The sequence below is a fragment of the Trichomycterus rosablanca genome, chromosome 10 (assembly GCF_030014385.1).
Source record: "Trichomycterus rosablanca isolate fTriRos1 chromosome 10, fTriRos1.hap1, whole genome shotgun sequence".
NCBI classification, from domain to species: domain Eukaryota; kingdom Metazoa; phylum Chordata; class Actinopteri; order Siluriformes; family Trichomycteridae; genus Trichomycterus; species Trichomycterus rosablanca.
Genome location: NC_085997.1, coordinates 24,901,920 through 24,927,209, shown reverse-complemented (window position 1 = coordinate 24,927,209; position 25,290 = coordinate 24,901,920). Strand labels below are relative to the sequence as shown.

The 25,290-nt window shown below is 36.5% G+C and overlaps 1 protein-coding gene across 2 annotated transcripts in view; it reads left to right on the top strand.

Annotated features, from left to right (window-relative positions):
- Positions 1-23,233, top strand: part of qki2 (QKI, KH domain containing, RNA binding 2) — a 41,373-nt gene extending 18,140 nt beyond the window's left edge. The window contains exons 4-9 of one of the 2 annotated variants that reach the window (XM_063002991.1): positions 583-699; positions 5,720-5,863; positions 12,637-12,724; positions 13,023-13,313; positions 17,538-17,615; positions 22,676-23,233. In XM_063002991.1, the coding sequence (XP_062859061.1) occupies positions 583-699; positions 5,720-5,863; positions 12,637-12,724; positions 13,023-13,313; positions 17,538-17,615; positions 22,676-22,692 (735 nt within the window). In that variant the 3' untranslated portion in view covers positions 22,693-23,233. Of the gene's footprint in view, positions 1-582; positions 700-5,719; positions 5,864-12,636; positions 12,725-13,022; positions 13,314-16,797; positions 16,946-17,537; positions 17,616-22,675 lie in introns of those variants that run through there. The other variant, XM_063002992.1, reaches the window with a different exon arrangement.
- The last annotated feature ends 2,057 nt before the right edge of the window (positions 23,234-25,290 follow it).

Genomic DNA, 25,290 nt, shown 5'->3' with positions numbered 1-25,290 from the left:
CCAGGACTAAATAAATGTAAATAACTTTATATATAACAGGTAATACTGTTATGAATTGGTATATGGATTTATCTACAGTCCATAACATTATTAAAAGTTTCAAGAAACCCGGAGAAATCTTGTTTAAGAAAGAAAAGGTCAAACATTAATATTAAATCCCTCAGATGGTGCTGTGTTTAAAGCCTACATGCTGTTACATGCTACAATAACTGTTTTTAATTGTTGTTATGATTCATTGCTGCTGTTATGATTACAGTTTATCCTTAGCTTCTTTATGTGAGACAACAGTGTGGTGTTTTTTTGTTTTGTTTTTGTTTTCACAAGTTTTTACGTCTGAATTTGACTCCGTTAGAACACATATGACACTTGAACTCTACATGGGGAAATTGCTAGCAAATTTACATAAGTGCGCTGATGTATTACCAGTTACTTTTTGATCCTATAAATTCTGTGACTGGATTTTACTAGTACATTAAGAACACTAAGCGGTTACAGCAAAAGCTGTGTTGTCAGGAAATCTGTGAAATTTGTTTTTTTAACAAATCAATTCCCTTTTTTTCCTCTAATTGTTTATCTATACAGTTCAACTTTGTGGGGAGAATCCTTGGACCACGTGGGCTCACTGCCAAACAGCTGGAGGCAGAGACAGGCTGCAAGATAATGGTGCGAGGCAAGGGCTCTATGAGAGACAAGAAGAAGGTGAGTTTGTTCTTACTTTCTGTTCTGATTCTTTTCTCATAAAATAATACTTTGTTGCTCGTTAAGGTTTCTAATGTCATAAGGGAAGTAAGGCATGTTAATGAATGTTTTTATTTATTCTTTTTATTGATTTAAAAAATTAAAAAAAATTATATCTGTGCTTATACATGGATAACGCATACTAAATGAAAGTAAATTCCAGGCAGTTTCATTTTAATGCTTTGCCTGCACCACTATGGGTTTAAGACAGACGTTCTGCCTGCCTCTGAGGCCTTCTGACATGAAGGAAAAATGACTCGCATTAAAATGAAAATGAGTGCTATTAAATAAGGAGAGAGACATGGGAGGAGGGAGCTCTGTGCTTTTTAAAGCCCAGCAAAGGGGTGGCTGTTTCTCTTCAGTGTGTTTTACCATTCAGGGTTCTTAGACCGTTCAGTTCATGTTTTTAGATATGAGAACTTGCCAGTGATATTGACAGCCAGCTTGCCTACCTGAAAACACTGGACGCAAGGTTTGTCAGAGTTGGAAAAAAATATCAATAATATAAATTGTTACTTTGTTCTTGATTTTTTGTTATTGATTAGTGTAACAGTTCATAACAAAACAGATGCATTTAAACAGATGTTGTTATGTTTTGGTAACATTAGCGCTTTTACTGAACTAGTGGCCAACTAGTTATGATCTCAGCCATGACAACATCATTTTTCCACTGTTGTTTTCTTTTATTCAAATCCCAAATAATGTACTTCTGTGCCATAGATATGGTACAATAATAGTGACCTTTATACAGTATATAGTTCACTAGGTATGTTTTTACAAATTACAGTTTATTTTTCAGCACATCTTATTAATACTTATGTTGATGGGTGTAAAAAAAAAATAGACTTAACAAGAGTTTAAAGCCTTTAAATAAGAATACTGAGAATCTACATCTGTTTAAACTAATCAGTGATATGATCAAACTAAGGTCAGTGTTAGCTCAGTTTTAGGGTACTGAACTAGTGATCAGAAAGTTGCTGGTTGAAGCCCCACTACAGCCAGTTTGTTGGGCCCTTTATCCTCAGTTGTTTGAACTGTGCATGCTCACTGTTGTAAACTAATTGACAGTGAGCATTATTATGTACTTTGGGTGAAAATATGTGTAGAGATAAAAAGAAAATTGACATGGCCGAGCAGAATAAAGAATGCAGCAGCACTGGGGTATTAAAATTTTACACTGTAATCCATTGAACATCACAGTTCGTTAAGGTTTTTTGCTGACAGAAAAAAACTAGACTGACTGAAAGAAAACATAGACTATATGTTGTGGAATTGAGAGCTTGTGGGTGTGCAGCATTTCCTTGTGCATAACCACTATGAGCATTTATCTCAGTATTTCATACATTTTAAAAATGTACAAATACTTTCTATGCATTTAAAACAAACCAATCAATGTTTTATTACATACAGATTCTTATTAATTAGTATATTATTGACTATTTTATTCACTGTTGTTGTATAGACATGATTAAATCTGTTTGCCACAGGCTTGGTTCTAGTAAAATCCTGAACCCTAGGAGCTGAAACATTCATTTGTTCTTACCAGCACAGATTATGCTGCCTGTGGTTACAGAAAGACAAATGATTGCATATTGAAAAGGAAACAGAGAAGCAATATGGCAGATGATATTCTTTGCTGTGCTAATTCAGAGTGGTGGGAAATTAATGAAACGCAGTGAGTCGAGATCCTCTGTTTATTACAGGTACACTTGTCATTGCAACAACAACAAAATGAAAAACTAGTAAAAAATGAAGAAGGGAAATAAAGAAGGGGTTGCTAATAGAGGGATCTTTACAAGAGTACAGAAATAAGTACTGAACAAGCCAGACTTCAAACAGATACCATCTGGATCTATGTACTCTCTTATTTCCACCTAAATTAGATTTACAATTGCAATCCCTGAGAGACACACAAGAGGCTATGAAATATTTCCATTCTAAATGAATATAACTTTGGGCCAGAAAGATGGGTTTTTGTTTCTAAATGACAGAACACCCTGTTTATAGCAACAGGGTAGAATTTAAATAATGTTATTGCTTCATTTAAAAGTTAAATAATGCAGTCTGAAATAATATTGCTATATACAGAATTTTTTATCATTTAGTAAGACTTTTTTGCACATTACTTTGTAACTTTGACGTTCATAATAATTTTCTTATTAAAGTGAGTAAACCTGCTGTAGTCTGATAATGGTGCTCAGTATAAATTCTTGGGATGTCTTTCACACTCCTCCTGATTTACCTATACTTACATTATGTTTTTATGAAGAATGCCCAACATACTCAAAAGCTTATATTGTTATTAATCATAGCTTGCTCAGTTGACTTACATCAACTTAGGAAGACTTAGATTTGTTTGTCCGCTTACACAGCACTGGTTTTTGCTTAATTGTCCTTAAATAAATTCCATGATTTCCATGATCGTTCTAATCATGTACATGGATTTGAATGACAATAAAGCTGAGTCTGAGTCTGATGATATCCATGACATTCCATGCAGCATGACATTCAACATTTACATTACATTTTCAGACTTGAGGCTTTTGTCTTTGCACCAGTGGCAATAAGTTTATTGTGGATTTTCTTTTAAATTATAGGGTCAGTAGATTACTAATTTGGTGATAACATTTAACTTTGTGCATGGGCATAGTCTTGTATTCTAGATTGACTACAGTGTGGGACTACAGTGGCCTCTTGCCAAGGTCAGGAAAGAACAAGAAACTGTCACAGTGTGTAATTTAATTTGCTATAACTGAATGATTGGAATACCAGACTTAATAAATAAAGAATTATTAAAAAATCTAGACTGTCATAACATATAGTACCTGTCCCTTACATGTGTATGCAAACTTTTGATTACCTATATATATATTCTATCTTTAACTTTCACTTCCTTAAAGGTATTGAAAGTACAACCAGTAGACATGACAGCAATGTCTAATATGCAAACATGATCTCATCCACATTTTGTTAACCGCTGCGTAACCTTTATGTATGAAGTCTTGTTTTGACATCACTTATATTTACACTTCAAAGCACACTTTTGCATATAACTAGATCCCGGAGGCATTTGGACATCTTGTTATTGGGTGTACATATTTGATCAGGTAATAACTCATTTTTAAGGTGAAAATAATAAATGCAGTGCCTCCCTACTGTGCTGCTGACATCTAGAGCATTAGGACATAGCTGAAGTTAAGTTTCCTGATGTACTTTTCCTTTCTTAGTGTCATTTCTCACAGTCAGACCCCTTCGTTATGGGGTAAGTGGGTATTGTAATTGTGCTTTTTAGAGATGCATGAGTACCGATACTGGTTTCGGGTATTTGCCCGATACCACGCTCATTAACTTGTACTCGTACTCGCAAACGAGGCTCCGATACTAAACATCCGATACTGTGTGCCTAGTGCACGTTGCTGCGTTATGCCTAGTTCACACTACACGATTTTTGCCCTGATTGTTGCTCGCCGACTGGTCGGCGCTAGATATGCCGGCTCGGGAGCAACTCGGCGTTCCCTCGGCGATCAAAACTCGGCTCTCGATCGCTAAGTGTGAACTATCCAACAACTCGATCCGACCGGCTCGCCGAGCGCTCGGCGACCGGATCGTGTTTTCTAGCATGTCAGATATCTTATCCAATAGGTATTGGTATCGGTATCGGCAAGTACAAAAATACATGTACTTGTACTCGGTTGGGGAAAAAATGGTATTGATGCATCCCTAGTGCTTTTGATTGGAGCTCTTTGTTTTAAGCATAAATCGATGCGATGAAAAACCCAGCTGGAGACAGCTCGTTCAAAAGGCCCTTCTGATTTGCTACAAAAGTCTGGTTTCTATGGAAACATTTCTGCAGTCAGGTGTCAGAACCCTGTCATAAGCTTGCGCTTAACTGATGTAGGAAACAGCTGCCGCCATGACCAGGGTTCTTATCCATGGTGTCACTGTAGCCATGTACTGCCACAAACAGTATGTGGGTAAATAAAATGGGGTTGAGTGGGTCAATGTTTGTCTTGATGGATTTTGCCCTGGTTAGGGTTCACCAAACCCACCACAATGCTAACTAAGAGGATGATGAAAAATCAATGAATTAATGGTTTGGTACTAATTTATATTTGCTAAAAATGCACCAAAGAGTTTAAAATAAGGTTTGCATACTGTAACTAAACCTGTTCCACAAAGGTCAAAAAGGACTACAGTAAGTCCTCGGGTTACGGTGGACTCGACATACGGCGTTTCGTGGTTACGTCGCCATCTCCTATAAATGTATTAAGAAAGTCTTGTTCCGTCATTCCGATTTACGCCGTTTGAGACGTAAAAACAAAGTTCGCACGGGAACTAGCTGGCGAGCGGAGCGGACGAATACGAATATTTTTACTGTTTCACTTCATTACTGTACTGTGTATGTGCTCCATGTGAGTGACGTAGATGCTTATGTAGGTGGGTTCCGACTTACGGTGAAAATGCGTTGCGTCCGTAGGAATGGATCTCCGACGTAAGTCGAGGACCTCCTGTATGTGTTTTATTTAATAGTCTTCCAAAGTATAGAACATTGTATTGTTCTATCAATATGTAAAAACATTTAATACCAGAGATAAATGTTTATAAATGTTACTTGTCTGAATTACTCGATTCCTACACTCCGATATACCCTTAGATCGTCAAACCTCGGCCTTCTTTCTGTATCAAACTTTGAAGCAGGTCATTTGGTGCTCCGGCTTTCAATCTCTGGAACTCTTTACCGCGAAACCTGTGTAACATCAAAACATTAAAGTCTTTTAATTTCAGCTAAAACATACCTTTTCTTCCAGTCCATTTTTCATAATTCTGCTGTGATGTTCTCTCTATTGTAAAATGTCCTTGAACTTGGGAAAGGTGCTATATTTATTTATAAATTTTTGACTGAGGAACATATGCATATACAGTTAATACAAGTAAAGTGGATAAAGTTTGACTCCATTCTCTCTTGCTTTTATCTTTACAGGAGGAGCAGAACAGAGGCAAGCCCAACTGGGAGCACCTGAACGAGGACCTGCATGTGCTCATCACAGTGGAAGATTCACAGAACCGTGCTGAGATCAAACTCAAGAGAGCTGTGGAGGAAGTTAAGAAGCTGCTCGTTCCTGCAGTGAGTCACATGACCATTTTCTTAGGTTTCTCCCCCTGACTCTGCATGTATTTATCAAAACACAAGTGTAAAAAAATGTCAGGTGGCAAAAAAACATTAACAACAAATAAGACCTGCATTTCATTTGAAGGCGTGCTGCATAAGCACTGATAAACGTATTTGCTCAGAAGGAGCTAACTGAATCTAAATAGCTGTGCTCAGCATGACGGCCATTTCCACACTAGAAGCAGAGTCCTCTGATGCAGATACAGTTTGGTTGAGAAAGAAGGACTAGTGCTGAGGAGAAAACTAGCCATACACACACAATATCATACTGATTAAAGGTGAGCAGTGTGGGCAGCTTTTAATGGACTTAATTGCCTGTGCTTATAAATTTAATAAGGGACATGAGACTTCGGGACCCTGTGGGAGCCATCAGATGCCTATGTGTTGCCATTAAGCACAGAGAGGAATGGTAATGATGCCGTGGGACTTAATGATGTGACAGCAGGTTATCAGGAGATGGCTGTGAAGTTTAAAGGGAAACAGAGTTTTGTGATTTACTGTATTAAATGTGCACCACTTCAAAAAAATTTCCAGTGCAGGGAAATACACATATAGCTAAAGCTTGGGAAACAGAGGTGTATGTGACATTCAATCTGCTTGACAGAAACTACTGATAACTGATGACAACTGGTTAATGATTCACCATCCAACATCTGTGTGTAGTTCACACTATTGGTATTTTGCACTACCACTACAGTATTGCACTTTATTTAGCAAGGAAAGTTTACATGCACACAAGTGATTCAATCAAAATAATTAGTTAAACTGATTATCAAAATGGTCACATAAGTAGTCTACCCTCTGGTTATTCAGTTAATTTGTTGTGGGAGCCATAATACAAGTTGAGGATGTCACAAATACAAATTAGATTATACATTTTCTAAAGCCATGTATCAACGTCCAGTAAACACAGTTGTGTTGAGTTTAGGTAGGATAGGTTGTCTGAAATGAGAAAGCAACTTGTACTCAAATTAATCAGCTCAGTAGACATTCAGGCTTTATGACAAACTGAATGCTGGTCATTAGAGCTTGCTTTTATGTAGGTATTTAGGTATTCTTTGTGCTATATCATAGTTTGAAGGTAATTGCTGTCAAATATAAGCAAAAACTGTGTTTTATGGCATATGTAATGCTTTGAAAAGGTTTTGTACCCTTCTCCTGACTGCTACCTTTCAACCATGAGATCCCTTTGATACTTGGCAGTATAAGCACTAGGGATGCATCAATACCATTTTTTCCCAACCGAGTACGAGTACAAGTACATGTATTTTAGTACTCGCCGATACCGATACCTATTTAGAATGATGCAATCTGGAGCATTATGGAATAGTGTAGTTTTTAGTGTAAAATAGTGCAGTGGAACAGTTGCTTGGGTTGCCATCACTAATTGTAAAAAAAAAAAAAAAAAAACACCTCACAGCCATCATTGAGAAAGCTTCTGACAAGCTAACGTTAACGTTCATTAATAAACGCACGTAATTAACGTTGTGCACATCATACATGCGATGCGATTCTGCTGATTGAAATATTTACTTTAAAAGGATAATACAGTCCGATCCCATCTGAGCCGATTCTATCAGCACATACATTCGTGGTTCACCTCTTTAAATCGTAAACGACTCTGAGTCGGCTCCCGCTCTGTGGTAATAACCAGTATAATTAAGCCTGAGCTTTATAATGTAAGCGAGTCACACAAAATGTTCTGTAGTAGTTGGTGTTTATTTACAACCGCATCATTCATTATAACAGTAAACACGGAGAGATGACTGAGAAAAGAAGCTTAAAATGAGTCGACTCCTGAATCACTTGTATCGACACTGTGAACAGAGTATTGAACACAAACACGTCCTATAACAGCGGTCGCTGCTTTTGTAACCGGTTATCTTCACTGTTAGCTCTAACAGTTTTTTTTTTCAAACGGAACTAAATAACATTAAACGTGCGTGTGAGCGTGGTCAGTGAGAATAATTCAATCTGTCTCCCGTGGGTGAAAAATGAATTGCTTTAATTTTAGAAGTAAAAAAATCTCGTAATGTTACGCCCCCGGTCAGGCACTCGCGCCCCACAGGTTGAAAATCCCTGCGTTAACGCAGTAACGTGCACTAGGTACACGGTATCGGATGTTTAGTATCGGAGCCTCGTTTGCGAGTACGAGTACGAGTTAATGAGCGCGGTATCGGGCTAATACCCGATACTAGTATCGGTACTCATGCATCTCTAATAAGCACTATGTGGACCACAGCTTTTGCTGTAAGATTAAAGCAATTGTCAGGAAGATCTTACTCAAAGAGCTGATCTTTATCTTGGATTAGTCAGGGTCACTTTAATTGATGGCAAGTGTCATTAACTACTATTTAACATAAGTCTGAATGTGATTGATTAATTCTGATTACAGCCACATCCCTAATTATAAGAACATAATTTTAGCTGTTTATTTTTTTCTTCAAATGATTTCAGTTTGAATTGCCCAGATTAAATGTCACATTCATGGTGAAAATAAATCTGAAAATGATTTTAACAGAAGTGTGTAGACTTTTTATATCCACTGTATATAAAAGCTCTAAGTCAGGGGAACATGAGGGAGGTGGATAGTTGAAGTTGGGACATCTATAATTACAGTCCAACTGAAAATTTGACATTGATATGTGCAATGAGTATCATTGCTGTCTGAAAATGTTTATCTACAAACCACACAAATATAATATATAACAGGTCATACATTCACATAGTACACAGCATCTAAAATAGTTTTTGAGTGAATTATATAAACTTTACTAACAAACACTAGAAAAAATACAGACTCAGCCATTTTTGGTGTGCTTCACAAAAAGCTTTTAGAAACGGCGTGAATTGTCCAGTGTGACTTGGCCTTTAGTCTTCACTGTAGGATAAAAGTGCTGGAGATGAATAGAACAGGAGAGAAGGCAAGCTTTGAGCAGTGTGTGTAATTCTGACTCTGAGCTCCACCTCCAAGGGGGTGAGGTGGAATTCACCGCTTAAAATGCTGCCATGGTAATGCTCATGGGACTCTGCTTATTCGTGATTGACAGGCGTGCCCTTTCAGTGGCACATAGTTGTGAATGGAGGCTAAGCTCTTTCTAAATTCTAGTAGTGTTGACATCAGGCACCTAGCACTACAGATAAACACAGTTCTGCTTCTTTTTTCTTTTAGATTATTATTATTCTCTATTTCTATTTTACTTTTTCTCTCAATATGTTTGTACTATTTTTACAGTTTTATTTGAGCGCTGCAAAGTTTTGGATAGAACTCATTAGGTTTTGTAGTTTTTGTTAGTCACTCTCCTATAATAAACCATATATCTTGGGTTTTAGAAAAATAATGCTGTACGTGTATCTAGATTACCATTTTACATCACTTTTACCGGAATGGAGTAACGCACCCCAAACAGGATGCCAGTCCATCATGGGGATTCAGTTATCCCTCTCCATACACATAGACAATCATGTCTGTATTTGACGCTCAACTGGCCGATATCACCCTAAGCATTCAAACCCTGGATCCTAGCAGTATGTGGATAGCATAATGTACCACTGCACCACCCAATCGCCTCATGTACACAGATATGCTAAAAGTAATTTTGTTGTCTCCCTCTTATTTGTTAAAGTTGTGAAAGTAATTAATTAAGAAGCAAGGACATACTTTGTCCTTAATATATAAAACAAAGACTTCTATTCCCTTTAAGATGACAAATTCCAAGCCCTAACAACTCATTAACTACTTTAACTCTTTGGTAGTTTTAAATATTACTAGAGTATCTGCAGAATCTTTGTGTTGTGTACACTGTGAATATTTTTTAAAACACTGTGCCTAAAGCAATTCTGCCATGTTTAATCTACTATGATGCCCTTTAGAAGTAATATATGGCACAAACTGACATGTTTTTAAAGATTCTTCCATGATTTTGTGATTCTGCCATACATATTGTGTATTTAGACACATCTGTTTGATGTGAATTGCTTGTAGTAGTTTAGTATACACTAAAAAACAAATTGTTTACTTTTTTCTCTACATATATTAACTTCACATAAAAATTATGTAAATTAAAACGTACAAAGAAAAAAAAAACAGTTTTGTATTTATTATGTTATTCCTTATATTAAAAGTCTAAATACAGGCATGTTAAGAATAAACACCTCAAATCAATAACAATTAATTAATTAAACAAAGTAATTGTTTATACTGTTGGCCATTAGCTTTAAGATGTCTATAGTTAGAAGTAATTTCTGTCTTTGCTTTGTTGGGGTTTAGTTTTGACCTATTGTTAAAGAATATCCAATTCTTCGAGATTATAAGGGTCCTTTCAACTACTCACAATTTTAAAATCCTTTGATTATAAATTGGACTAAATGGATTTTATTGACTAGACAATGCAAGCACCTTCATTTTTTAAAAAACCAGTTATTTTAGCTTTATGTTTCGGGTTGTTAAAACATCTATCTTCTCTCTAGATTCAGTTTCTTGGCAGAACGGATTAAATTCTCCTCTAATATGTCAGTGTACATTCATGTTTGCTTTTGTGACATGTAATGCCCCAGACAATCTCTGACGTGTATGAATTTAAGACATGCGTCTCTTCTTTTATAGCTTCTCTCTTTCCTTCCTTATTACTAGCCTAAAAGCAGATTTGTATGGCTCACCTGTCTGGGGACAATTACTATTTGTTTTATTAACTTCCCACTTACAAATAATCAAACCAATTATCATTCACATATCTGTTAGGAAATCCGTCTGAACAGTACTTTAGATCTAGAATAGCTTTCCTGTTGGCCACATGCTACCTTTTCCCCCAAAGCTTTGCTTATATTTTGCAAAACCAGGCTTTGCTTGCTGTAAATACATTCAGACATGCATGGTGTTCTGTTTAACAATACACTTCCACCACCCCAACCCTAGACAGGATAAGGGTGGATTTTAGCAAACAGCTAAAATTATCCAGCTGTCTATTTTTATGGGCTGTCAGCATGGCCACACCATACTTCAGTCGAGTGTAGAGTGATAAATTTATTTGAAAGGTGTCCAATTCTTGTTTTAAGTGGGTTATCATATTACTGAGCTCACTGTCATGCATCAGCTGCCCTTTAATCAGGTTTGGAAAACATTTTGGATATAAACTTTAATCTCAGTATTGCTCATGCTGACCCATATCATAGTTTGAGGTCAACTGACAAGCAGACAACATCGGCATTGACCAAAGGGTAGCACACATTCTCTCTCTCTGCCTGTCTTTCTCTCTCTGATCCCACTCTGAATGGCTGTGCTTTTCTTTTGCCTCTGTGCTTGCTGACCATGGTATAGATCATTCTGAACCCTGACCTGTTCTAAATCGACACTGCAATATTCAATAGAACAAAAAGTCCTACTGTGTTGCAACTATGTTGATGATGTGGCACATGTTTTTAGCTTCTTATTTTCCTTCAGATTATTTCATAAATTCATTATACACTTATCAAACCCTTAATTAGATACACCTATCTGGGATGTACATTCTTTAATTAGTTTATACATGGTAAGTTACACCTACCATACAGATGAACGTTGTGGCTATACAATTATTGACTGTAGCCCATCTGTTGCTTTGTACACTTTGTCATCCCCCGTACCCCCCCGATTCTTACTTACCATGATGTTTGGGTGGTGGACCATTCTTAGCACTACCATGACATGGTGATGACGTGGTGCTGTGTTGTTGCCTTTAAAAATCCCAACAACACTGCTGCAACTAGACAGTTACAAAAATCCTGGGGGTCAGAATTTGAATTAAATGGCATAAATACATGGACCTACCTGTGTTTTGTCAATGGTTTAGGCTAGCAGTGGTGATGTTTTCTTGGCACCCTAATACAAATTCAGCATAGTTTAAATACTACAACCTATGTGAGTAGGATTTTTTTTGGCAGGCATTTATCATTTCATTTTTTTTTTCTAAGCATAACAAGTCATCTTAATTTGGTTTACTAGACTTTATTCACCTTTGTAGTCACCAGACCTGAATCCAATAGATAAGATAAGTAATCACATTTCTTTCAATTACATGATGTGATCATTTGAATGTAAACCAAAGTCTCAGAGTATTTCCAGCTCCTTGTTAAATTAAGGCTGTTCTGAGAGCAAGAGATGGGGTTGGGTGGGGGTGTCTTGGATCAGTATTAGTGTGATGTTTCTAACGAAGTGTCCATGAGTGTGTATGATAGTAGAAATGAATGTGGGTGTAAAAAGAAGTTAAATAAAATGCTGTCTAAAACTGGATGGAAAATGAAAATTGAGACTTGATTTTGACAATATAAATGTGATTGTAAAGTGATTACAGTGAGGGAGAACCAAGACTGACATGTAATAAACAGATAGCCGAATGTAATGAGAAACATTTGGGAAAGATTGCACAATGCCAAGAGAGAAGCAAGAAAGTGAGAAGTTGCTGATTTCAGGCGGATGAAGTCAGCATGATCTGTTTTCTTAACCTCTGTGCTCTGTAAGTTTATTACAGATGGATGGCTTGTTTAAACAGCACTGAAGTAACACATGCTTAGTTTGTTAGCAAGTATGAAACCATAGCTTGTTTACCCACCACAAACCCAACACTTGTAAAACTCAGCATTAATGCAACAGAGATTAGAGCTTTCCACAGTTTAAATATTTAACTTAAACTGTTTAAAAAAACGATTCCTTTTACCTTTGTAGGTAACAATACATGTATTTGTGTTGGCAGGCAGAAGGTGAGGACAATTTGAAAAAGATGCAGCTGATGGAGCTGGCAATCCTCAATGGCACATACCGCGATGCCAACCTCAAGTCACGTAAGAGCAACTATTTCATGAATTACCCACTGTACACCTGGCCTAGTTTCAACTCAGCTCTGTCTCTCTGTTTTTACCCTTTTTGTTTTACATGTCCAAATGCAAAATAGTTGTAGGACAGTAGGTAAAAAAAAACAGAAAAACAGTGATTTGTAAGCTTTCACAGGTATTTAAGATGTTATTTTTGTTGTTTTGATGTGTGTTGTATCTGCTGTCTTTGCTTTTCATAAGGTCAGATGTTTATTTCTTTCTTTCATTCCTCATTTGCTCTGTGTGTATCTTCTCTTGCCTTGTGTAGCAGCCCTGGCATTCTCTTTGGCTGCCACTGTCCAGCCTCGCATCATGACTGGCCACTCACCTATGATGCCCACTGCAGCCTTGCGTACTCCTGTCCCTACTGCTCCCACCCTCATGCCCCTCATCCGACAGATTCAGACCTCCGCCATCATGCCTACAGGCAGCCCTCACCACACTCTGCTGCCCCAGAGTCCTGAGTCAGGGATCATCTACACCCCATATGAGTACCCCTACACTCTGGCCCCTGCCACTTCTATCCTTGAGTATCCCATTGATTCCAGTGGTGTATTAGGTAAGTGGTGTGTTGCAGCATACAATATGTAAATAAGTTGGCTCCTAATTTGATTAAGTATGTGTTTAGCAAATAGAGGATCATATGATGACTGCAGTCTTTTCTGTTTTCCATCCTGAGGTCAAAAGGTTTTTAGGTAGAAGAGTGTTTAAATAACACACACTTCAGCTTCTATGTACAGTGTATCACAAAAGTGAGTACACCCCTCACATTTCTGCAGATATTTAAGTATATCTTTTCATGGGACAACACTGACAAAATGACACTTTGACACAATGAAAAGTAGTCTGTGTGCAGCTTATATAACAGTGTAAATTTATTCTTCCCTCAAAATAACTCAATATACAGCCATTAATGTCTAAACCACCGGCAACAAAAGTGAGTACACCCCTAAGAGACTACACCCCTAAATGTCCAAATTGAGCACTGCTTGTCATTTTCCCTGCAAAATGTCATGTGATTTGTTAGTGTTACTAGGTCTCAGGTGTGCATAGGGAGCAGGTGTGTTCAATTTAGTAGTACAGCTCTCACACTCTCTCATACTGGTCACTGAAAGTTCCAACATGGCACCTCATGGCAAAGAACTCTCTGAGGATCTTAAAAGACGAATTGTTGCGCTACATGAAGATGGCCAAGGCTACAAGAAGATTGCCAACACCCTGAAACTGAGCTGCAGCACAGTGGCCAAGATCATCCAGCGTTTTAAAAGAGCAGGGTCCACTCAGAACAGACCTCGCGTTGGTCGTCCAAAGAAGCTGAGTGCACGTGCTCAGCGTCACATCCAACTGCTGTCTTTGAAAGATAGGCACAGGAGTGCTGTCAGCATTGCTGCAGAGATTGAAAAGGTGGGGGGTCAGCCTGTCAGTGCTCAGACCATACGCCGCACACTACATCAAATTGGTCTGCATGGCTGTCACCCCAGAAGGAAGCCTCTTCTGAAGTCTCTACTCAAGAAAGCCCGCAAACAGTTTGCTGAAGACATGTCAACAAAGGACATGGATTACTGGAACCAGGTCCTATGGTCTGATGAGACCAAGATTAATTTGTTTGGTTCAGATGGTCTCAAGCATGTGTGGCGGCAATCAGGTGAGGAGTACAAAGATAAGTGTGTCATGCCTACAGTCAAGCATGGTGGTGGGAATGCCATGGTCTGGGGCTGCATGAGTGCAGCAGGTGTTGGGGAGTTACATTTCATTGAGGGACACATGAACTCCAATATGTACTGTGAAATACTGAGCAGAGTATGATCCCCTCCCTCCGGAAACTGGGTCGCAGGGCAGTGTTCCAGCATGATAATGACCCCAAACACACCTCTAAGACGACCACTGCTTTATTGAAGAGGCTGAGGGTAAAGGTGATGGACTGGCCAAGCATGTCTCCAGACCTAAACCCAATAGAACATCTTTGGGGCATCCTCAAGCGGAAGGTGGAGGAGCGCAAAGTCTCGAATATCCGCCAGCTCCGTGATGTCGTCATGGAGGAGTGGAAAAGCATTCCAGTGGCAACCTGTGAAGCTCTGGTAAACTCCATGCCCAGGAGAGTTAAGGCAGTTCTGGGAAATAATGGTGGCCACACAAAATATTGACACTTCAGGAACTTTCACTAAGGGGTGTACTCACTTTTGTTGCCGGTGGTTTAGACATTAATGGCTGTATATTGAGTTATTTTGAGGGAAGAATAAATTTACACTGTTATATAAGCTGCACACAGACTACTTTTCATTGTGTCAAAGTGTCATTTTGTCAGTGTTGTCCCATGAAAAGATATACTTAAATATCTGCAGAAATGTGAGGGGTGTACTCACTTTTGTGATACACTGTATGTGAAATGCAAAGTGCAAAGTTCTCTTGGACCTGGATTAAATTAAATATGGTGAAACAGTATACTTTTTATACTGTATAGTTTGCCTATAAAATGATACATTTTACACTATTCCAAGCTTTGTTGCTGGCAAAACCTTTTAAAAATAATGACGTTATTTTACACTATGATGTAACCACTGTTACACCATAATTCCTTTTTAAAACACGTAATAATCAACTGGGGACTGAAAGCATAAAGTAATCAAATTTTGGAATCAGTTTTGCCAGTGTATTAATTTCTTTAAGCTAGTTTTTAGAACCATACAAGCTCTTCATGGTCAAATTTTTTTACTTAATTTGTGGATGCAGCAATAAACACAAGAACAATGCTGTTTTCGTGGGGCTTGACCCAGCGACCTTCCAATTACTAGTCCTGCACCTTAACCACTGAGCTACCATATCTGTGGAGAGACTTTAAAATGGCAGTTTACAGCTGTGTCTACAGATTAGACATATCTTATGTGATTGTGTGAGGATCTTCCATAAATAATGGGATAAACTGCCCAAAGTGTTTATAGATGTATCAAAGGGGCTTCTACAAACTATAAAATTAAGGGTTAAAATGATTTTGGGATAATAATTTTAATTAATTTTCAAAAAACTAGAAAAAGAATGTTTCACTTCATCATTGTGGATTTCTGCATTTATTCACATTTGACATTTTGTTCCAATTTTTCTGAAAAGTGCTTTGGTGGTTTCTTCAAAACAGTTAGCTACCCATGTATTCTTGTGTTGAAACGGCACTCGCCTAGCAACAAAATGCTATATATGCATTTAGTGTTACATTTGATTTTAAACCAGAGGCAGATATGTGGAGAAAGCAATTACAGCTACATGTCTGTAAATTTTTTAAGTGAATTAATCAGTTACTTTGCATTTCATGACCCAAAAGGTATTTAAACCATTTTGATCTAACATTGCTTTCAGATGTTTGAAACATCTACTTGGCTATGAGTATTAGGGCCATAGGTCTCTCCCCATTCCACTAGAGGGAAGCCTGGATTTGTATGACTAAAAATAACTGCCAAGGGACATTGCAAAGATGGCACCCCGGTCAAAAGACTTGACATAGTGTTGTCGTTTTTTTTTGTTTGGTTTTTTTTTCAGTTCAAAGTAACAATGCATTGGTGAAAGATACAGACTGCAGTGATAGTATACAGTATAGAACAGTTTACATATTATCATATTATGTAAACTACAGACCCCATTTCCAAAAATGTTGGGACGTTTAAAATGCAGTAAAAACAAGAATGGTGATTTGTTAATTTTCTTGAATATTTAACATGAAATAGCAGAAGGATGGTTTTTTGGATGGTTTCATTGATCAACTTTATTGTATGTTGTAAATGTAAACAAATTTAGAATTTTATATCTGCAGCACAGATTTTAATCGATTACCAAAATAAATAGTAGTTGCTGCTTTGCTATTTAGTCCTGATTTAGCTGAAAATATGGAAGAGAAAATCACAATTATTTTTACAAGCTCTTGTGGGCACAAAGTGGCTCATTATGGCTGTGGTAACTGGCCCTACTGTGAAAAAGAGGATTTGCTGCTCTTTTTTTGTTTTGTTTCGTTTCTGGGACCAAGTGGACTAATTTTAGCCCTCTGTCTTATTTTTTAGGTATGGCTTTCCCTACAAAAGGCTAGTGGTGTTGGTGGACAGTCCGTATTCCTCACAAGTGTTAACATGCTTTGTGTTATAGCTGTTACTGAACATCTGAGCATTAAAAAACAAAGACCCACCATAGATAGTCAGCTAAAGAACAAACAAAGACAAAAAATTTTAACTACTGATGTTTACACTGGTCTTAACTTCCAGAGAACATTCCTACTCATCGATTTGTCTTAAGAATCTCAGACATAATTTATCTTTGACTTAATGACAAATTAAAATGAAAAAGATCTATAATACTAATGATTGTGTTGCTATAAATGTGCTATTAATATATTTCTACAGTTTAAGCTAACGTCAGCTGCATACCCTGTATGTTTAAACTCTGACTCCTTCAGAGAATGATCAGTATTATAGCTGACTTTATGAACTGAATTAATGAACACAGCACTTACGTCTGTTTATATGAATCTGCCTGAATTCATTAATCAATTCTAGCACAAGCATCTTAAGTTTTGAGTGGTTTTAAGAAATAATGTGAAGGGCTCTGTTTTCATGGTTCAAATATGTGATGGTGAGACTGCTGCACTGTGAAAATAGAGCTCTTGTGTTTTTAATAGAATCCATTTGATTTATTTTCTCTTACTCGCCTAATGATTAATTTTTGCTGTGTTTTTGTTGTTTTTAAATTAATTGTGTTATGTTATCTGATGTTAATTTCTGTTTTATTGGTAATATTGCGTCTTAAGCAGGTGCAGTGACTACTAAAGTACGAAGGCAGGATATGCGCGTCCATCCTTACCAAAGGGTAGTGACCGCAGAAAGAGGTTAGTTTAGCTCTAGTGTTTAAGCTATTTGTGTGTCTGTGTGTTTTTTTTAACATGTTCATCTTGGAGAAGTACAGAAGATGCAGTCAGAAAATGAATTACACTTTATATTTTGCCCATGCAACACCTACATAATGATGCCATTAAGAAACTGAAAATTATGGTTAGATGTTAATGTAAAATACATTGTTAACATCAGCTAACTGACATTTCAAAAGTACACTGATGAGCCAAAACATAAGGATTACCTTTTAAAAATGTGCATGGCAATGCCTGTTTAGTAACAGTTGTGCATTTCACATGAGGGATAAATTAAATGTTGGGCTGATGGTGGTTACTGTTAGTATACGTGTTATAAAGCACATATGATCAGGCATAAAGACTTGATTGACCAAATCATTATGGTCAGATGACTTGGTTAAAATATCTCTGGGACAGCATGTGGTGTTGGACCTTTAGACATTGGTCTGAAGAGGGACAACCCTACTGAGTATGCAGCTGTGTAGTAGCAGGCCAGTCAGATTGCCCATGCTAACCTCCGTCCACTGTAGAAAGCACCTACAATGGGTATGCAGGCACTGAAACTGGACATGAAAGGAGGTCGACTGGTCCGACGAATCCTGTTTTAACAAGATCACTGCCGGTCACATGTGCATTGTTTACCTGCAGAAGAGATAGCACTATAATGCAATATAGAATGATCTACCTTGCAATGTAGAGAAGAAGGTCCTGATACCAGATAACACAGCATTCCTTCAGATGTCTTGTGGACTGTGGGTCAGTTCTGTTTTGACATGTAATTAAGCGGGTGGTTATAATGTTGTGGCTCATCTGTGTAAATATATTTGAAAAAAAAACTGAAACATGATGCCCCTATTTACACATCTGCATTATCCTAAAATTTATGTCTGGCTATCGGGATCTGGATTTTAAAAGAAGAGTTAAAAAAGAAATGGTCACCTTCCACACCACCCACATCATGTTTATTGTTGTTATCACCATGTGATCATCAAGGACTTGTTGGCAATGACAAAATTACAGTAATGTTCAGTATATCTGTATTTTAACTCTATTTATTAATCATTTCAAAAACAAATTACATCACCTTTCTACATAGTCATCTCCCGATGCATTTTTCCCAGCATCATACCAACTCTTTAATGCCATCAGCAAAAAATGTTTTTGATTGAGCGCGTAGCCACTGATGCACTGCTGCTTCCACATCATCATCACATGAAAATCTTCTTCACCGTAAAGCTTCTTTGAGCGGTCCAGTAAGGTGGAAATCAGATGGCGCTAAATCCGGACTATAAGCTCTCTCTGTCTCTCAAACATGACAATTACTACTCCTCCCACCCTCACTGTTTCCAATGAAAATATAGAAGTGCGGAAAAATACATACATGCATAGAGATATGCCAAATGTGATCAAATCTAATTTTACCTGTGTGACAAACAAGCTGGCTAATTAGGTATCAGATAGATACCAGTCATCAGCATAACATGTGGGATTGGCAAATAATTTAATTGTTCAGGCAAAACATAATTTGAGTAAAACAGAATAAGAGATTATCGGCCACGTTTACACTAGACTGGATTGTGATATTGGCTTCTTTAATCAGTATTACAGTAAACCAGTTAATATTGATGAGAGGAGGGTAGTGGTTTTAGTGCTGTCTTTATAATTGGATGCCATAATCCCACAATGACATGATTCAAACATACTATAATTACTGTATTAATATTTAAACCTGAGGTTCAAACCCAATGCAAACTAGACTGTTTAGTGAGGCAACCAGCCTGCAGTCTGGCTTATTATTCACATTCAGTTTACAACTGCTCACTGAAAACATGTTGTAATTCAAGGTGTGAATAGGGGACCTTAATGACACTGTTATGTATGTTTCATAGTGCTTAATATAAAGTGTATAAAGTTCCGTCCAGTATGCGTTCACAAGTGGTTTTATCACGCTGCATGTTCCGATGAAACATCTCTTATAACTCAAGATTTTATCAACTCTTTGGGTTATTTAAATGAAATGGACTGTTTACCAGAGCTGTTCTACTGAGAACCAGGGTAATACCTTATCACACCCTGTCAATGAAGCCTGATGGAGCTCATTTCTAATATTTTTTTAAACTCACTTCATGGTGTTGATTATACCATGTTTGTCTTAGTAACTGTTTTGTACTTAATGTACATTCCTACATTATTCCATTTAGTAATCTTTCTCTCATTCCGGTTTTTCTTTTTGTTTATTAATTCACAAAAGGGGATTTACTTTATTGAACATGTTTACAAGAATGAGTCTGTTGATATTTAAAGACCAAGTAACTATTTAATGCAATGATCACCAGGCAACAATGTACACAGTACTTTTATTCTTAAAAATTAAGAAAGTATCTTATGCAATATTACGTCAGCCTTGCACAGCATGTGAGAAGCCTTTTAAAGTTTTGTTACAACTTTTCTTTTATGAAAATGATAAAAAGCCCTCTTGTGTAACATTTCTGCATATTTTAAACCTATAACAAGTATCATTTTATTTTTATATTTATGTACTTTTATTGCATATAAAACACATTACCCTTTATATGTAGATCAATTGGCATAAATGAGTACTATTTTAAATATAAATTTTTGAAGGAAAAATAAAGTATCTAAAAAATTATTACCTCATTACTACAATGTATTTCTCCAATTTATTCAGATTTACCAACTCTGTATGTAAAAGCAATGACTTCTAAATATGGAAATAAATGTAAGCTGTCATTGATCTAAACATTGAATTAGCAAAATAAAAACTTAACACATAATCAACAAACTGACCAGATTAATAAAAAAAACATTCTGAAATTGCACAAAGTGTCAAATTGTTCCATCTGGCACACTGCCCATGACCTTATGTAATGTTTTAATGTAGTTCATACTAATAGCAAAAGTAAATCAACTTCAGCAAATGTAAGCCTGATAAATACTTATTATACAATTCCAACAATGCTGAAACCTTGCTTATAAAATACATCTTCTGGTTTGCTAACATGTTAAGATGATTCTTCTACTTATAAAGCTTAATAGTTCATTTCATTTGGACATCCCAGTAAGCAGAAGAGAATGGTGTGTTCTTATTCCCAAAGAAAGAACACCCTGTGTAGAAGCACATAATGGAATCTAGACACTCTCTTGGCAACAAGTAAGCAAATGAGTCTGGCTTGGCAAATATAGAAAAGTCAAAGACCTAGAGTAGTACAATATATTTTATGACAGTACTTAAAGAAATAAGTTGTGGTACAAAAGCTTTTACTTTATCATACACTATTAGTTTAATAATATAGCATACATTTTCTGTCCTTGAGAGCAAAATTAATTATGTTCTCTGGGTGGTAGGGATGGCAGGCATTCCTGTCTCCTTTTAAGCACCTGTAAGCTCATTTGTTGAGATTGGTATAGTTTGTGCCTACTTGCAGGTTTATTTGCCTAGTAACCTCAAGTGAATTATATTTGGGCTTTTTAGGTCCTAAGGGAACCAGGTTTAGCCCCCACCTTTTCAGTTGGTAGCTGTAGTGTTATTGGAGAGACTCAGTCAATGGTTAGAAGTATGCAGTGAGTAAATTGAAGTAAAGGGGTTTTTTAAACAATAAGTCACATGTACGTGTAAAGTCAAAGGGCTTGGGCAGTGCCACATGGTTAAGTTTGACACTAAATTTGAGGAGTCATCATAAGCACTGAATCTGAGCAGAATCTGAGCTCAACACAGCTGATAGTGTTTCATCACCAACTGTTATTACGGTGATATTCTGTGCTTACTGACTTAATGGCTCCCCATGTTGAAATACCTCAAGATAAAAATACAGCACAAATAGTTTGCACTAAATCTTAAATCACCATAGCTTTTTTCTGTAAACCAGACAGACCATTTGTCAGGAAAACAACTGACAGAAACTCATGGTCAAATTGTAATTAGTGTGTGATGGATGTTGAACAGGGTGACTCCTAAGACTTTAAGCCCTTTTCCCCCCAAACATCTCCAACATTATGATATTGTCACGGAAGTGTTATTTCTGTAACAGTTAGGATGCTTTCCATACTATGATGTATTGAATCGCACCTTTCTGTTGGCACAGTATGAGTTGAAGAACTGAAGAAATATTCAATTTTCTACGTTTTATTTTACTGTAAACTTCTTTGCTTTTGTCATGCTTGCTATTGTTTGCCATTGAAGAGCATATTTACTTTGATGATCTTTTTTTAAATGTTTATAAAAGCAGTATGTCTAAGGCATGAACATTTCTAAAGTTATATTGTATATGTAAAGAACTAGGAAGTTTGTTCTTCAGGACATGTTTCTGAAGGCTCATATATTATAGAAATGACTACTTCCCTGCAGTACATTTTATATTCCTTGTCATTATTTAGTAGCTTTGTTATTTTTCTTATTTTATCCATCTGTATTTTAGAAGTTGTTTTGATATTTTGTTAAGTTAGAATTGTGTTTTTGAAATATTGTATATAGATATGTTACAAAGACAATAAAGTTTCAGAGTCTAAAGCAGTTTTTTCGTATTTTGAAGATGAATTTGTCATCTTTTTATATCTCTCAGTTGTTCTTGATCACCTCTTTTAACTACTCATGATTTCAAACTCATTAATATTAGCAGCTTTATGGCTTTATGGACTAGAAAAGCACTGTAATGCTTAATAGCAGTCACTCATTTATTGACCTCTTTAATCAAAACTACAATCATAATCACTTTTGACTGCTACTAACCATTAGGTGGTGTTGGTTTATTTGTATTCTGTAATTTCTGCTTCTTTAACCATTTTCACCTGGGAGTTGGGCGTTTGTGTGAAATCATGAGTGCTCCATGATTTTGCAGTATTTAATATAAAATTTAAGCAGTTTCTCTGACTTTAGCTCTGATTAGCAATGTCATGTCATCCAACTGTCACTAGCTGAAACTAATCTCCTTCTCTATCTTTTTTTTCTTTTGTGTCCTATGTGATTTTTTTTTTTCTCCCCTTTTTGTTTCTGTCTGTCCGTTTGTTTCCTAACCACCCAGCTGCCACCAGCAACTAACCCAATGACCCTAAGAATTCTCAACTCTTCACCCAATGATGACCTGACCATTGCCTGTCTGCTGACCAGTTCTCTGGCACTCGTCCTTCGCTTGTCTCGTACTCGCAGCTTGCTGGTGAGCGCCGATGCAGATTAAATTTACTTAACACAGTGCAGAACTCAACTGACCACTTCCTCAAACTGAAGACCTCCATGGTCAGGTGATTAGTCTCCATAATATTTACTGAACTGTCATGAAGCAATAATGCACCTACTAACTCATTATTTCTAAGCCATTCACACAGACACGTCGGCTCTTACTGTTTCTCATAATAGACAGGGTTTCAGCATTAAAGTCACTTTGGCTCAATCAATGTGGGGATCACACTGGATTAAAGTATTGTGACTGTGTAATGTGTTTTTTATATTGAATAATGTGGCTCAGCATGTTCATAAGGGAAAAAAGGATGAAAATGAGAGATAAATCTGTTCTGGATCATTTAAAGCTAAAATGTTTATTAGGAAGGTAAAAGCCATGATTGACTATTACATGCATCCAGAAATAAGAATAATTGTACTATATACTAAATCATACGTTTTGATATACAGGTGCTGTAAGTAAAAACAATTATATTTTTCACCATATATTCTTTTTGTATAAAACAACAGTTTGATGTCAAATGTGATGAACAAGGAAAAAAATATTTCTTTACAAAAATGAAAAGACTTAAGAGACCAAAACAATTTTTTAAACTTCGAAAGTGCCTTATTTTATCTACGATCATTGAAATGACTGATATCATCACTGTTAATTCATTATTTTCAAGGTCCTCACTTCTTCAACATGGAAAAACTACACTAAAATGCACTAATTACATTCATTGAAATAGTTTATATATAACATTATTTACAGGTTTATTTACTGGTGTGCCATGTGTTAACATGTATATTGGTTACTGTCTGATACTTACTTTGGGTTTCAGTAATGAGTATCGACTAAGAACCCATTTACACCTGGTCGCTTTTGAACATCTTGATTATATCAGGGATTTTCTACCTAAAACTACACACATGGTTAGATGTACAAAAACAAAAATGATTAAAGTTATTTTTGAAGTAAAGTTATATGGCAGAACTAGTAAACAGTGTCGAGGATACTGGTAAAACTAATGCAATTCGATTTCAAGGTGTAAATCCTAAATCTAGATATTTAGCAATATCAAGGTGTTGACTAAAATGTTTCAAACATATGATGTCCGTTCATGCTTTTTTGAACAGGGTGACCAAATTGGCATAAAACAAACCTATTAAATAAACAGTTTTGAAACCAAACATTTTAAAATAATAACTGTAAATTATCCAAATTGGCGACACAGTTTAGGTTGATTTACACCTGGTTTTGGGAGGCAGATGAAATTACCTGCAACTGTGGCAGCAGTTACTTCCAAAAATAATAAATCACATGAAATTAGTAAGAAGGTGCACTTCCAGTGTTCTTTCTGAAGACTTTCCCCATTTACACATTTATGAAGGAACAAAGTGCAGTTTAAATCCAGAAAGAAAGAACATGCATAGCAACTGCTTGATTATGCAGATACAATCAGATTCATACTTAAGCACATTTTTGTACAAAATTCCCCCTTTTGGGCTTAAACCCCAATACTAAATGCTCCATACATCTAGCTTAAAGTTCTAGTGATTTAAAGCACCAGTGTGAATGGTACCAGTGCACACAAAAACTGCAGTGCCTCTCCCTTGAGCAGAAGCTTGTCTTCAAAATGCAGTAAGTATATGACTAAATAAATGTAAAATATATATTATACAAGTATAAATATATTAATCTCTTTAAGATGTGTTTAAAACTAACCCTTTTTCTTACATTATATCATGAAGAACAAGTGGCCCTTAACACACTTCATAATTTGAGTATTACACATGATGCAGCAATCAGATTCTTGTTCAGCTAACCAGATACTCATTTTACCACAAGTACAGATGCGTAGGGGTAATGTTTTATCAGGAGACAGTCCAGGAAAAAGACGGATAAAGTGACCAGGCGTAAACAGGGTTTGATAACAGCTTGAATGTTCTGCACTTCTTTCACACATCCATGAAGTCCCTATCAAAACAAGCTTTTAAGACAATATCGATTCATCAAAACTGTTACAGAGAAGTCGTCAGTGACAATATCAGCAGTATTTTAACACTGATTTTCTTTGTAAATTGAATTTAGCATTACATAAGTGCTTGTATCCTTTTCTAAATTTTACACTGTTAAAAAACTGTGGAATAAAACTTGATTCTAATAGCATCTCAAAACTAGAACACTATGCAAGTGCCATGTACATGAATTAAGTTTTATCAGTCGGTCTTCCAGATAATAGATTGCACCAAGGCCTAGAATTAACATGGAAACAATTAAGAACACTGAGCGTGCTCAAGTTAAATCATTTTTAATCCTTCACATCTGGCTAGCATGTGGATTGGGAGTATCTACCTTGAGTTATTTGTATGTAGGTTCATGCATGTACTATGTAAATGTCCAGGGATTCTAATTATATAGTGGTCTTCTTTTTTGACTCGTGGACATCACCACTTAAAATATTGTAACAATCATTT